We start from the raw sequence: 16,306 nt of genomic DNA, 5'->3' as shown, positions 1-16,306 counted from the left end.
TATTATTTTACTTACCAGATTTTGTTGCTGTTTTCTCACATGTTTCACAGGTAGATTAAATACTGAACAAAAATAAGATTGGAAAAAGACGGTGAGAAGTGTCTGTGAAAGGTCCTCCTGGAGGATAGTCGTCAAGGTCATGAAAATGTGAGAAACTGAAATGATAACGTTTCCATAAGTTGTGACCATATACGAGTTGGCACCTGTGTCCAGTAATCACTAGTCTTCAGGCATCCTGTCAATGGCAACCCAAAAGAGGCTCTTGGTAAAAGATTTCAATCCTTTTATCATGTGCTACATCTGCAAAGGTTACCTTATCAAGCCAACCACAGTCACAGAGTGTCTGCATACCTGTAAGTATTGTTAAACTAAGCAACATCTAGGGAATTACAAAAGTAGATGTTTTTTTCAGTTTTGTTTTTACCTTCGTTCATAATCTATCCAAAATATGTTGGTGATATACAGCTATACCCTTTAATTTCTGAACCGCCTTTTGCTGTGGTTGCCATTTGAGAAGAGCCAAATCATCTATAACGTCACACTCCAATACAGTAGTATATGTAGTGTATATTTGTAGTATATTTTATCAAGTTATAAATACACTCCTTGAAAGTGCTGTTCCACCTCCTTTGTCAAATGTAAATGTTTGTAACTAAATGCAGCCCTAGAAACATTTTTCCTAATCCTATTGAATGTCAGCACCCCTCCCAGTAATAATTTTTTAATTATGTAACATTTTGTCTCATTCAAAATTTTTGCTGGAGACAATTATTTGTCATGTGACGTGAAAGAAAGCACTGAAAGAGAATTGTACATTGCCATATAAGTGTTTGTAACTGGGACAGTATTACATTCCACATTCATCGCAGCCCTTTTCTCTATGCAGCATGTCTCTGTGTGATAGTATAAATATAATAGTATAGCAAAACAGGCTGCCCCCTCCCCTTCAATGTGCACCAAGAAGCTGCAGGAATGTTAATTGCTCCTGCTATGAAACTTCTCTCTCTGTGTAAGGAGGATAAACTAGAACAACTGCAGCATGGCTTGGAATTGGGGATTTCTGATTGGACCCTCTAGCCAGTGTGTCACTATTGGAAAACTCTGTCCCCCTCCCTATGGTTGGTCTTCAGACCTAGCTCAGTATGTTGGTTGATTGGTTTCCTATTATCCTTCATCCCTTTCTTACCTGAAATCTTCATTTGCCTTGTTATCTATGTTAATGTATGTTGCTGTTGCTGTGTTTATAAAGACCTGTGTTTGGTGTCAACAAACTGCTTCTCCTCTGATTATTGGAGGTAATTCCTTTACAAAAAAGCAATACTTTACTAGGCTCAGCTTCCTGGTGCTTCAGGACACTCCAGTGTACTGGAAAGCAGTAGTGTTCTCCCACCCTAGGAGCAGGGAAGAAGTGATGATGGACCTGCATGGGGTCAGGTAGTTCACCCCTGGGTGATGCCACAAGGAGAGAATAAAAATTACATCTCCTAAGATTTATATGCTTAACCCCTTCACGACCATGGACATAGAGGATATGTCACAAAAAACGTCAAGGCCAGTTTGCACTGGCTGGGCTAAATCCCTGCTGGTCTCAGCCTGGTCTCCCTTCTGGCCAAAATTTGTCAGATTGAGCGACAACTCTCTAATTGAGTGCTGTTACATTTAACAGGGATTTAAAATAGGGTGACCAGACGTCTTCGGTTTCCGGGGACAGTCCCCGGATTGAGGACACTGTCCCTGATCTAATTATGTCCCTGGATGCAGTATGCATGATTGAGGGAATGAATGATTAAGTATCTGTGAATGAGGGATTGAATGAGTAAATGAGTATATGAATGAGTATCTGTTAATGAGTGAATGAATGTTTGTGAATGAGTAAATGAATGAATATGTGTATGATAGCATTGATGTGTAAGTCCTGCTTCCAATCTGGGTGCCATGCCGGACATGATACTAAAGGGGGCAATATGCAAGGGTATGGGGGCATTAATTCACAAGGGGGTGCTGGCTGGGGGCATTACATAAATCAATATTAAAGGGGGGCTGCGTGGTGGGATAAATATACAATGTGGAGCTAGCTGGGGGGAATAGATACACAAAGGTGACCACATTGGCCATGTTTTCCAGGAGACATTGAAGGAGATAACGTTTACATATTACCAGCCCAGATAAAATGCTGCCCTGCAGTATGGTGGATGTATAGACCCATGGAAGGGGACCAACTAGTCAGATATGCTTCCCTCATACTGCAGGGCAGTAATTTATCTGGCCCGGGAGCATCAATACACAAGGGGGGCAGCTGGGGCCATTACATAAATCAATACTAAAGGGAGGGGGCATAAATACACATAGTGCTGCCTGGGGGCAAAAACACAAAAGGTGGGGTCAACGACAAAGCAGTATGGAAAATACTTTTTTATTGTTGTAGTTTAGCCCATCCGGATGTGGGTATCAGTGTGGCAGAGCCTGTCCTGGTGTGTGTGTCTGGGTGTTGATGTGGCAGAGCCTGTCCTGGTGTGTGTGTCTGGGTGTCAGTGTGGCAGAGCCTGTCCTGGTGTGTGTGTGTGTGTGTGTGTCTGGGTGTCGGTGTGGCAGAGCCTGTCCTGATGTGTGTCTGGGTGTCAGTATGGCAGAGCCTGTCCTGGTGTGTGTCTGGGCGTCAGTATGGCAGAGCCTGTCCTGGTATGTGTTTGGGTGTCGATGTGGCAGAGCCTGTCCTGGTGTGTGTGTGTTTGGGTGTCAGTGTGGCAGGGCCTGTCCTGGTGTGTGTATGTGTGTGTGTTTGGGTGTCGGTGTGGCAGGGCCTATCCTGGTGTGTGTTTGGATGTCGGTGTTGCAGAGCCTGTCCTGGTGTGTGTGTCTGGGTGTCAGCAGAGCCTGTCCTGGTGCGGGTGTCGCTGTGGCAGAACCTGTCCTGGTGTGTGTGTCTGGTTGTTGGTGTGGCAGATCCTGTCCCGATGTGTGTGTTGATGTGGCAAAGCCTGTCTTGGTGTGTGTGTCTGGGTGTCGGTGTGGCAGAGCCTGTCCGGAGGTGTGTGTCTGGGTGTCAGTGTGGCAGTGCCTGTCCTGGTGTGTGTGTTTGGGTGTCAGTGTGACAGAGCCTGTCCTGGTATGTGTGTCTCGGTGTTGGTGTGGCAGAGCCTGTCCTGGTGGGTGTGCCTGGATGTCAGTGTGGCAGAGCCTGTCCTGGTAGGTGTGTGTGTCTGGGTGTCGGTGTGGCAGAGCCTGTTGTGGTTTGTATTTGGTTATCTGTTTCCTGGCATATTTACTGTAGGAATAAATTGAACTGTTTAATTTTTACTTATCCAGAGATAAAACCCCCTCCTGAATTTGTAGTCACTTCAGAGGACAAAACTTTCTAGGCCCAGATATCAGTGAGAGGAAAAGTGAAGGTTTTCTGTTATTCACTCTAATTCAAATCTGCTTATTTTATTTAAAAGGATCAGTGGCACTAAATTGTGGCTTCAAGCGTTTAGTGTACTGAGGTACTCCCAATCCCATCACATAAGATTCTATCCTATATTACCCGCTGAGCACTGATGTAATTTCATCTCATGGACAAAATGTGAGAAATAACATATATATCATACAATCGCTTCATAAACCAAGTACAGTGCATATATAGTTTGAAGAAATTATGCTTATAAAATTGTTTTTTTACCCTGATTTCATTTTAAAAATCTGGTCACCTTAATTGAAAAGCCCACAGTGAATTACCTTGATGCTGCAGGGACTTGCGATTTAGTCTCCTGCCACAGTGTCTTACTGACTGATCGCATGATGTGCAGTCAGTCAGTGTACATCTGGGTATGCTGGAACCCCACAGGGAAATCCCCTCATAGCCCTACAGGTGATGTCACTAGTTCCCCTGTGCCAAATTAGTTAGAGCAGTATAAAAAAGGATGTTAAAAAGGATGTACAGAAAAAGTAAACAAAATATAAAAAAATAAATTAAAGTTTCAAAAAATCCCCTGTCCACCGATCCATCCCAAAAAACTTTTCCAACCCCCTACAATACTCCTCAGTTACCTTAAAAGTAAGAAATATACAAAAAAACACTCTGGATTGACTACTTTTTGAAAAAAAATTATGTATTTTGAATTGTGGAACTCGCTGAACATACATTTTTTCTGCAGTTTTTTGGGTAAGAAATACAAAGCAAAATTGCAAAAGCGAAATGTGAAAAAAATAAAGTTACTGCCAATGTTGGAGGAGACTGGTGAGACTATAGTTTCCTGAAAAGTGTCAAAATGGCCCTAGTAAAATACGCTGAGTTTCAGTAATTAGTTCTGTGGGCTAGTTTTGATACCTATGACAACTATGGAAGTTTGGGTCCCATCATGATAAATTAGAAAAAAATGGAGTTGCTTGTTGAATTTATCCTATATTCTTGAATCCACCTAACCTAAGCCCTGATAATGTTTAGGGTGTAATTAGCTCAAACTGGGAAAGATGTGGAAGTGTTTACCCTGTCACCTAAGGTGGCTTTTTTTTACAAAAAGGCATGTGTTGTTTTTAAATACATCTTCAAATGTATTAAACAGACTGAATCAGTATCCTTTCTGAGGCTTACAAATCACCTAAGTCATTGATCATTGTAATACTGTAAATTCCTTTTTTTAGTGGGAATTACAGATGTATAATTTGTTGCTGTTCAGATAACTTTATAGTTTAAGGGTGCAATTTCATTCTGCATTTTGAAATGAAATGTCCTCTAGTTGTAGAACTCACTTGAAACCACAGTCTTTTTTTCTCTTTCAGTTTGTAAGAGTTGTATTGTACAACATTTTGAAGAAAGCAACGATTGCCCCAAATGTGGCAACCAGGTGCATGAAACCAATCCTTTAGAAATGCTGAGGTAAGAGCTAAAATAAATCTTTTACAGAAAAACTACTGGGAAGAAACTTATCGATGAGGAGGTTTAGAGTAGATCAGAGCAGCAAAGGATCTCTTGTGCTTATTCAGATGCAATAAGCTTTACTTACACTTTGGTCGTGGAGCCAAGTGGCTGACCTGATTTATCAATTACATATCTAATCTACTATTATATATTGTGGGGTATTTCTTAAAATACACCACACTGATTTACCTATACATTACACAGGGCCAACTCAGCCCTTTTTGCGGTTAAAACTTTTTCCTTAACAGCGTTTAATTATATAAGAAATCTTAAATGTGCAGCTCTCCAGCAAACTCCCCCTATAGTGATTAGACCCCTTTGCCCCATGCTTGTTTTTCAATAGAGACACTATTTTTTTTAAAAATTCTGTAATGTAAAACTAGTGTCAAGCAGGCTTTTCCCTTTAATACACCAAATTAAATGTTTTAGTTTTGCTGTCTTTTGTGGTCCATAGTATACTATTGTGTGCTGTTATGCAGTGCGGGACATGACTTTGTAGCATTTAGGAGCCAGACAAAAATATTAGGAGAAAGGATGGTTTTCCTTAAGAGGAAGGAAAGTCTACAGCCACAAAGCTCAAAATAACATAAACCCTGGTAATCTGGCTATTTGGATTTGTACAAATCTGCACAGTACGGTACCATATTGTCCATCAACCTGTGAAAGTGGTATCTGTATCCATCCCAAGGATGTAGTAAAAGTTAATATTCAAGGCTAATGAAATGCACGTATGTCCAGGTGCTGCCTTCAGGAAAGCATATTTTCCAATGGTTATGCATTATATGTGTATAATATATGTCTCATGGTAATTACCACCACATCTATGTACTAGATTAATCCCAAAGGTGTGTTCTGTCTTTTAAAGACATCAAATCTATCTAATATCACTACACATCACTGTAAATCACATTAATGTCTGGTTATTCTGCTTAAGTAGATATTCAGTCTAGCATTTGATCATGTTGAAGGTGACACAACAGATTATCTTAAACCCATGATCAAATTTAACACATACCTTATAAGAAGGCATCCGCATGATTTCGTGTGTGTGTGTATATATATATATATATATATATATATATATATATATATATATATATATATATATATATATATATATATATATATACACAAACATACATACATGCACACCCATTATGTCAGACCAATAGTAAAATGTTCAGACTAATAGGAAAAATACTCATGGAATATTTACATACAAATGTACCCATTACATTAGAAGCTGTATTCACTTTGTATATAACTGTACCTATGGCTTTGGGCTTGATTAAGAAAAAAAAACCAATAGGTGTTCTAGTAAAGTGTTAATTCTGTATGAGTGTATTTTTAATGACATGTTTTTTTCTGTTTAAGGTTGGACAACACTCTAGAAGAAATCATATTTAAATTAGTTCCAGGATTACGTGAAGGTATGAGATGTTTCTTCTTGTTACAATGATTTGAGGTTTTTTATGTTTTGCTTTAAATTGTACTTGTTCTATTCTTAACAAACATTTTAATTTCTTCTATGTAGCGGAACAGAATCGTGAATTAGAATTCTGGAAGAGAAAACGGCCACAAGAGAATGGAGGTAATTGTTTCACTTTTTTTCATTTTTTACCTGTATATATATCATGGATTATTAATTTTGTTCTTTGAACTTCTATCAATGAACTAAAAACAACAAAAGAAAGTAAATCCATTATACCTTTAACCCCCTTCAGTCCCCTATGGACCTACCGATACGTCCATAAAACGCATCTTAAGAAACACTTATGTACGTACCGGTACGTCCTGACCTTCTTGCAGTGGCCGGGACACATCCCTGTCGCTACACGGGTGATCAGGCTATCGTTTGACAGCGTGGGGTACCCTCTGTCAGCAGAAGCCAGCATCGCTTTCTGCTTCACGATCGCCTGGAACAGCTGCCGACCAGAACGCCAGAAAACTGTTACAGTTTTAAATGCTCGATCTCGCGATCGGGCATTCCCTTCCAGGTCGCGTCACTGCTGACATCACCCGGAAGGTCATCGAAGAACAGGATATCCCCTGCAGGGTCTGTCTAGACCCTGCTGGAATATCTGATCACTCGGATGAGGCACTGATCACAGACACTGTGATCTCTATGCAAGTCTGTGGGGACTTGCATGGAGATCACAGTGTGAGCGAGCTAAGGGATGTCATTGTGACATCACTGGCATTAATAACATGTTCAAGAGGTCCCTAAGAGGACCTCTAACCATACTGCCAAAAATACAAAAAATTTGTAAAAAAAAATAAACATATAAAAAGGTAATACAAAAAAAAAACACCTTACATCACATTGCCCTAACACAACGTCTAAAAAGTATAACCCTCCTGCCCCCGTTCACAACCCCCAAACCCGTTAAGCCATAAGAATAAAAATTCTACAAATAATGTACACCTTATAGGATGTTTCCTGTAAGTGCTGGGAAAATCTATATAAATTAGGTATTTCTGAAATCAGGACACCTAAATTGATAAACTTGGAGGGGATTTTCCATCACTTTACCTAATTTTGTGAGGATTCATAGGGAAAATATAAAGCTCTATCTCTCCTTGAAAAAAACAATATATATTTTACACGAGTACACTTTTCGCAGGAAAGGAGAATAATCGCTGAACCGACATACTGCAAAAACCCCTGGGACTGAAGGGGTTAACTCAAATTGAAAAGTGAAAAATAAATACTTTAAAACTGTATTTTACACAGATGGAATCCCAAAGGAGAAAAAACGCAAAGATGATGAAGAGGAAAATGATGAAAATAGAGACTATCATAGAAGTGATCCACAAATTGCCATCTGCCTTGATTGCTTACGACATAATGGCCAGTCAGGCGACAATATAGTTAAGGTAAGAGTAATGCTTTTTCATGCGATGGTGATTGATACACTGTCCTAGCAAAGCCATTCCAATAAATAACTGTGGTGACCGCTGTTGTGACTTACCTCCATTTGTCTGGGGTTGTGTTTGCGGCCCTCCCGCTAGGCCACTTTGCGGGTCTCTGCATCACAGCAAGTTTACACACTAAAGCGTACAGCGCGTGCATGGAATGGGGCATGCACGCCTATTCCCAGGATAGGGAAGAGAAAACAGGGTGTGCTATAGCGCTAATGGATTCACCAAGCAAATGTATCATTGGTTAGTTATACCAGCTCTCCAGTGGTAGTGATTTGTCACCCACTCTTCCCCTTTGCCTGTATCTTGCTGACCCTTGGACTGTCTTCTGACCTCGCTATCTGCCACCAGCCTCATCCTTTGACTGTTTAACATCTCTGATATTGTTGCTGCCTCCCTTGACCTCTGGATTACCTGACCATTCTTTTGTTTAATTCCCTGGCACTTCGCTCTGGTGTTCTGGCCTTCATGCTTCTGCTGCTGCTTGGGTCATCTTACAAACCCTTAGACTACTCAGGTTAACCCCTTAACGTCCATTGACGGGTCAGGCACGTCACGTAAAAACTATCCCTTAACGACCTATGATGGGTCTGGCACGTCATTTCATTAAACAAGCTGAGAAAGTGATCTACGATCACTTTCTTTGCTTAAATGGTGTTGCTGTAATGCCTTGATGTCGAGGCATTCAGCAACACTGAGATCGACATCATGGGCGTCAACATCCCCCATACACTGTATGTCGGCGGATCAACGACACTGAACATCTACCACATGATGGCGGCGCGTCCTGTAAAAAAAAATAACAATGTTCGAAGAGTTCGCCAGAGGGTCTCCAGACCCTGTAGAGAACTCTGGCTCCACTTGCAGGTTGAATACAGGTACTGCATTCAACCATGCAAGTCAATGGAGCCCAGCTTTCTAATCGCTATGTGATTAGTACAATATTTAAAAAATGATGAAAAAAGGCTAAAAAAAAAAAAAAAAAGTGGTAACATTTAAAAACAATTATGCATCAGACGAACCATCCAGTTCCAGCAAAATGTAAAATAAGTCCTAAAAGAATAAAATAAAAAAATAAAGTTTATTATTATGAGCAAGTGCTAAAATTAGCGCTGTATCTTCCCAAAAATCTTGACATGGAAAGAGTTAAAGCAAAAGCATTTCAAATACCCAAGGAGTGTCTAATTAAAAAAAAAATGAATGGTTTGATTGAGCCTGGCCACTCCAGTTTACCCAAAGATAGGGCATAGGCACAGACTGACCAAAATGGAGGGTGGAAAGCACACTTCCCAAATGTGGCCTTTTAACCTCAAACACCCGACAAACCCATGCATGGTGGTATCACTGTACTCGGGAGATGTTGCTGAACACATATTGGGTTGTTGTTTGATATGACGTATACCTGGAGCTATAAATTTATACCTGAAGTACAATTTGTGTGAAAAATTACTACCACAAACTTTGGCAAAGGCTGGTGGTAGGATCTCATGCATGGAAAGGGTTAAAATACTAGCATTTGAAATACCTTGGGGTGTCTAGTTTTCAAAAATTTATGGTTTGATGGGGTAAATTGCATTGGCCAGCTTCAAAGATACCCGAAAAAGCACGTATTTCTAAACTCAGGACAAATAGTAGAATCTATTTGGCAGTTTTTTTTCTTTAGCTTTTTTGGATGAGTAAAAGATTTTTCAGGTAAAAGTCAGAATTTTTTTTTTTTTACATTTTTCATCATCTTTTTTTTAATGGGAATTTAGATAATATGATCAAAAATTATATTATAAAAGCCCTCCTTGTCCTGGACAACATATAACTTGTGTGGGTACAATAAATGAATGAGGAGAAAATTACATCTAAACACGAGCACTGCAAAAGTGTCAAAACAGCCTCAGCCCCAAAGGGTTCAAAAGGTGAAAAACAGCCTGGTCCTTAAGGGGTTAAAGATGTATGCAAGTAGAGCCTGTTTTTGCTTTGATTCGCAAATATTGCGCTGACACATCATTTTAAATCTGGATATTTCATCTTTCAAAACAACTTTGTTGCTTTATTTTAAAGTGTGCTTCTCTTTGACAACTAATACAACATTTAATAGTGAGCAAATGCCACCTCTGGTTGTTTAAACAAGTCTTCATCAATAATGTGATTAGATTTGGACTGTGAAATAGATTGTTTATGATGAATTTCAGCTATATCGCCACTTACTCTCACAAGAACATTTCTGTTTTTTCATTAACTTCTGTAAATCACTCCTGAACTTTTTTTTTCCTCTCTTCACATTCTCCAGAAGTTTGTGCACTCTTTGAAAAGCAAGGAGGATGCTCTCCAGATGGCAGATACGTTTGGTTCCCCAGCCAGCCTAGACCTATAGTTGCCTGTTTGGCAACTGATCACTGCTTTTCTTTGCACCTCCATATGTCTTCCTTTATTTTTATCCAGTTCTGAATTCCTTCTCAGTTGCTTCCTTTGGGCATCTTTCTGTGAATATTGTTATTCAGAACCAAAAACCTTTTTTTCGATGGGCAGTTCTGCATGCATTTGCAAGAGTAATAAAATGTAAAAAGATCACGCAGCTATCGTATATCGAATAGCATATGGTGGCTGGAGTGTCCCTTCAATGAATATAACCGGCATAGGCATTTTTATTCTAATTTTTACAATTGGAAAACCTGATACATACATTTGTTTTCCCAAAAGCACTTTTTACAAAAGTATTTTTCTTCTTTTGAGAAGCTGAATATCCTTTTGATATTTGCTTTGCTGATACATCCATAATCAAGAATCTGATGGCAGCTTCAATATCTGACTCATTACCCAATTACACTTTTGTTATATATTTCCCAAAATCAGATTTTGAATATAAACATTCATGTACAATGTACAAAATGTTAAGAGCTGATGAATCCTATGTAATACTATCTTATTGTTAAAGAAATATTTTATTCCAAGAAGTAGGAAGACAGGAGGATTAACAAAGGGCAACTTTAATGTTAAAAACATACTAAGCTACTAAGAACTCTATAGGCACTTAAGGAATGCTTTACGAAGTAATTTATCTATGGCTATTTCCAGGTATCATGTTCTACATTTCTTACACATATTATTGCGATAATATCTGTTCTGTTTAGACACAGTGTAGTTTTACTTTCAAACCTTTTGCGCTAAGAAAACTCACCCTTGGTAATCCCCTGTGCTTACTCTTTACCTGAAAGAACACAAGACCAAAAGTTTCAGTGCCATAATGATTTAGCTTAAACACTAGGACCATAGTGATACAGGAAGTCAATGAAATGAACAGTAGGATACTATGAAGATTGTAGCTTATTGCTTTATTATTCAGGCATATACTGAAACCCATGTCAGAAAAAGTGGACAGACTAGGCAGGCTGAATGGTTCTTATCTGCTCTCACATTCTGTGTTTCTCTGAAATTGTTTAAGTAATCGCGAAAAGCAACAAAATGCGATTGTGTTCTGCATTAAAAAATATTTTGCTCATCGTCAATTTTAGGGGTTGATGAAGAAATTTATACGTTGTTCAACACGTGTAACAGTTGGAACTATAAAAAAGTTTTTAAGTGTAAAACTGAAACTTCCAAGTACATATGAGGTAAGTACCTATACTATATGTGTAAATGTATGCTTAATTATTTATATATACATTATGGATAATAAAAAGCAGTCGCCTCCCTGCATCTCCTTGATGCACAGCGAACTAATGTACTTTAATCCATAGGATAGCTGGATGGTCCCTTTTTCTTGTTGTCCATTTTGCAAATAGACTTACATTTGCCCCCTTCCCCACCCCTCAGCCAAATGCCATGCAGCAGATATGTTTGGCCAAGAACATCTCCATGCACATGGTATACTTACCTCCAGTCAGCTCCAGTGCTGGCACAGGGAATGCTGTGGACAGGGTTTGTTCAGACTCCGTGCACATGTGTGGAAAGTGCCCCCATTGCTTTCAAGCAACCAGTCACAAGAATAGTCGGACCATGGAGGAGGAGGCAGCTGCTGCGGGGACATTAAACTGTCTCTTTCATTCCAGGCAGTGTGGCACTGTCGAGTTCCATAATGCCTCATAAAGGCTGAATGTTTATCTTTGTTGATTTTTTCAGTTAAAGGATACAAGACCTTGATGCCTTCTAACTATGTTCAAAGATAAGTTCGCACAAAATAACAAAGGCATTCATTTAAAAGGGGAAATATGTACTTCCTCTCCGAATACATTTCAGTAGACTCTGTAACAATTATAAAAATTATTACAGACTATGAAAATAGTTTAAATGACTTACCTTCCGCCAGTAATATTGGTTTAGCATTATAACCTGCACGTCTTAAATTATGAAATCCTATAATGATACATGTTCCTGATCTCAGTGACATTTCCTATAATAAAAGGTTGGATGTGGTACTAACAATGTGAATCTGGCTCTGTCTGTAGCCCATTACGTAGGCAGTAGTTACATATCTGCTGCTACTGTGAAATGTTTTATTTTGCAGCTGGATATACTATGCAATGGTGAAATAATGGGAAAGGACCACACAATGGAGTTTATATACATGACACGATGGCGACTGAGGGGTGAAAATGTAAGTGAATACTGTTGTTATTGTTTGTAATATTACTTTTTAATTTTATTATGTTATTATTTTTTATTTGTTCATAGAATAATATTGCTTGAAAGGGTTATAAAACACTTGAGAACAAGAGAGGGTAATAGTAAAAATAGTGAAAAGCTCCCTTGAAAATGTAAAATATATCATGCAGTTCTGCATAGTCAACATTGCTTTGCAGTATATATATATAAATATATATAATTTATCCCTCAGTTTAAACTAGACTTGAGTGAGTGGAAAGTTCGCGTACGTTTTCGGGGGAAAAGGTTCTTCGTATTCAATGAAATTTGTCGCTTCCGTCACATTGTCTGTCCCGGTATTCGGCGAAATTTGTCCAACATTTTCGTTTTCGGAAATTCCATTTGTTCGTCCGGTTGCCATGGAAACAGGAAATAAACCTGTAGAAGAAGTTCAATAGGGAATTTGAGGCCAATGAATGGATGGAAAATTAGCTTAGAATTATAGGGTTATGATTAAGGATAGCAGTGGACTGGTTAAATGATCTTAATGAAATTAATTAATTGATTAAGTAAATTAAAAACTTTAGAGAGTCTTAGACACTGTGAGAAATGGCAGGCTGAGGCTCACCAACTCTCACACAAAAAAATCTTACTCTGTAAAATGCTCAGATGCAACACAGCAGTGTCAGTCACAGTGAGATGAACGGATCCCCTGCCTGCTCTGCTCTTATATAGGCGCTCCCTTGTTATTCAGACAAATGGACAAAATGGTAACGTTCGCCATGAAAACGCATTCATCCGAAAACAAATGCTCATGTCTAGTTTAAACCCTTCAGTCATATTTACATTCCATGCTGTTATGATTTTGGGTCACTTCAACGACTGGATTGAGACAATAGGCCAGTCCACACACTTAACTACTGAGTGGTCCTTAGCATAGGTCACTGCCTCACAACTAAGGCCTTTGGGAACTGGTAGCTGAATTGTAGCATTGTTGTTCTAATCAGAGCAATCAGTGATCACAACCACTCATTACAATGTTCAGCGTAAACTATGATCATGACATAGGAAGAGAGGGAGACATTTTGGATTTTATTTGGGGGGGGTAGTGAGAGTGGACCATATATTACTTCTGCTTTTTTACTTTTTGCTTTGAGGATGTTCAATTCAGGCTAGTGGAGTATTTTCATAGGCTACCCTAGAAAATCCTTTCTATGGATGCATTAAATAGAATGTAAATAAAATTGTATTTCTTTAATTCCTAGTTTATCACTATTTCTAATTTATTTTTACTATTACTTTTTTTTTACTAAACAATAGGTCAAATATCTATGGTGTTTAAAGGAAGAGCTTTGTATGTGTACATTAAATAAAAAATAAATTAAAGAGGGTATTCGTTGTTAAATAAACACATTGCAAAAATGGTAAAATGTTTTTGGATGAAATGTGTCCAAACACTTATTTCAGTATTAACACTTTTAATGAAGTGCTCAATTTACACATGCAGTTGTGGATGTTGTTTCTGATCAAGACATCATTTCCTTCAGTTTCAGTATCAGAACAATATGGTCTCACTGCAAATGTCTTTCAGCGAAACTGCCTGTGAAGTGTCAGAGGCATCCACAACCGTATGTATAAATTATACAAACTCCAAAAATACTTCTTTTGTCATGTGTCATAACATTTTAGATCATGAAGGCCAATGTGAATATTGTGGATAATTACATCGCATGTATACATTGAAGTCACCAGCTCCCTGAATTTCTTAAATATTCTTGAGGCAAGTTAGGAAAATTTCCTAAGTGAGCTGGTTGTAACATTGATAATATCCTGATCTGTTGACATTTTTCTTATTTTTGTTATTGTTAATTACCTTTTCATGAATTACACTAATCACAAGATTCACAGACCTAGTTAGTGTTTCAATCCATAAAACAACAATCTGATTAGTGGCGTGTTTAAAATATAGTTTTGATCAGGCACTTGTAACATACCGAAAGATTTGCTTCCCCAAAAGCAACTGCTGTAAGGTTATGATGAGTTTTGTGACTTTACTCCAAAATAAACAAAAAGTGGTGAATAATCATCATCCACAAACATACGTGAGGGGAGTAACCCCCACTTGAAACTAAATACCTTTGTCTGAATTTACTGTAAGACTTTATTTGAAAACATCTAAATTCTGAAGAAAAAAAAAACGATATATAAAGTATACAGTCACAAATTAAAGTATAGAAATGATTGACGGAAGGATAAAACATATTGATACCAGAATAAATTCATCAATATAGCTTCTGCACAGACCTGAAACTATCACTAAGAATGGAGATCTAATCTTAAATAGAAAATTCATGGTCTGTAGCAGAACAGTCATCCTGTAGTTTACAGAGGATGGTGGGAGTACTAACAGTGTGTGCAATCAGTCACCTCAAAACCATCTAAAGTGCTTAATTTCCCAATCGTTAGATGATTGTTAAAGAATACTTTAGCATAATGGATGTCTGACACATTTTGCCAGGCAAATGCTATCTTCTTCAGTGACAGATACCCCATAGAGTGTCTTAACATAGACTGATCTTTCTTCTAGTAGGTATATGGATACAATTCACATAAATGAACAAATTACCAGGATTATTTGACATGTGCTTTTATCAATCTATGTTTTCCTTTTTCAGTCTTACCCCATGGTACTACAGTATCGACCAAGAATAGACTTTGGTTAAGTATGTGGAACACACTGAGAACCGTGCACTATATGTTTACCCATCGACAGATCGCACAATGAATGGATGTCACTAAACCATGGACTCAAATGATGCCATCTCTTTTAAACAGCATGTTAACACGGACATGGTTTTCCTCCAGTTAATTCTTTGTTTAATTGTTGTTACTGTTATGATTCTAATATTCAGTTTGCAACCAAATAGCTACAGTTAGATATACATATTGCTCTACTTGCATTGTTCGAGTATACTAAAACCTCACATTCATTGTTGGAACAGGAGCAATGTTCAATGCCTTAGCTGACAATACTAAAACACTTTTGTTTTTACCATTTATAAACAGTTTTAACTATTTTGGTGAAGGAGTAAACGACTTACTCATGACACAACTTCTGTATTGTGGTAACTGACACCAGTACAGAACCAGCTTGCTAATTTCTAGCATAATGGGTTTATTATAAAAACCAAATACTTGCTTTTTTGACAGGGTACAATTTTTGTTTCTGTTTTTTTTTATAATTTAAGTTCAAATTAATACCACAGGTTCCATTGTCTACCTTTGGGGAGCTCCCTTTTTGCATTTCTTTTTTAAGATTTTTTTTCTGTTTTTATTATTTTCAGCGGAGTGTTAGTATCGCTGTTTGCATAGATTTTTTTTTAAAAATGCTGAGTTTTCCCTGGCCTTTAACATCTTATTGTACTTGAAGTTTTACCAAATATGTGACGTTTATTTGTCTTCCACATTGGATATGAAACATTTAATTTTCATAGAATTTTAAAATGATAATGCTGTGGTTTCAGGTTACCCCAAAAACTTGTTAATGGCTGCAACTCAATATCTTTTACAACAATGTTGTACAGTTCACCTTACTGTTATAGTGAAAGTATTTTGGTTAAAGAAATTAGAACTTATATATTCTTATATTCTGTGCCCAAAATGTTGTACAGATACTTTAATAGTCAAGTCGGTTGTCTTTATTAGTGTTCTAGAGAAATGTGTGCCTCGTTATATATTACATAAACAATATATTGTTATATGAGAATTATATGGAAGTGCGAGCGAATTGAAAAAGAATGTTTGTAAGTCACCCTTAAGTCTTGAGTGAAATGAATATATTTTCTTAATTTTATTTCTCTAAAGAAAAATAATAACTTAGGTGATAGTATGCTGATGAAACATTCGTAAATACTT

The 16,306-nt window shown here is 37.8% G+C and overlaps 1 protein-coding gene across 5 annotated transcripts in view; it reads left to right on the top strand.

Moving 5' to 3' along the window:
* PCGF5 (polycomb group ring finger 5) overlaps positions 1 to 15,707 on the top strand; it is a 33,566-nt gene extending 17,859 nt beyond the window's left edge. For 4 of the 5 annotated variants that reach the window (XM_053451219.1, XM_053451216.1, XM_053451220.1 and 1 more), the window contains exons 2-10: positions 51 to 353; positions 4,759 to 4,855; positions 6,272 to 6,327; positions 6,432 to 6,488; positions 7,632 to 7,774; positions 11,323 to 11,421; positions 12,315 to 12,404; positions 13,939 to 14,019; positions 15,067 to 15,707. In XM_053451219.1, coding sequence (XP_053307194.1) covers positions 242 to 353; positions 4,759 to 4,855; positions 6,272 to 6,327; positions 6,432 to 6,488; positions 7,632 to 7,774; positions 11,323 to 11,421; positions 12,315 to 12,404; positions 13,939 to 14,019; positions 15,067 to 15,114 — 783 coding nt within the window. In that variant the 5' untranslated portion in view covers positions 51 to 241 and the 3' untranslated portion in view covers positions 15,115 to 15,707. The remainder of the gene's footprint in view (positions 1 to 50; positions 354 to 4,758; positions 4,856 to 6,271; positions 6,328 to 6,431; positions 6,489 to 7,631; positions 7,775 to 11,322; positions 11,422 to 12,314; positions 12,405 to 13,938; positions 14,020 to 15,066) is intronic. The other variant, XM_053451221.1, reaches the window with a different exon arrangement.
* The last annotated feature ends 599 nt before the right edge of the window (positions 15,708 to 16,306 follow it).

The sequence above is a fragment of the Spea bombifrons genome, chromosome 11, assembly GCF_027358695.1.
Source record: "Spea bombifrons isolate aSpeBom1 chromosome 11, aSpeBom1.2.pri, whole genome shotgun sequence".
Lineage (NCBI taxonomy): Eukaryota > Metazoa > Chordata > Amphibia > Anura > Pelobatidae > Spea > Spea bombifrons.
Note: the sequence above shows the minus strand (reverse complement) of the source record. Positions and strands in the feature narration are given on the sequence as shown.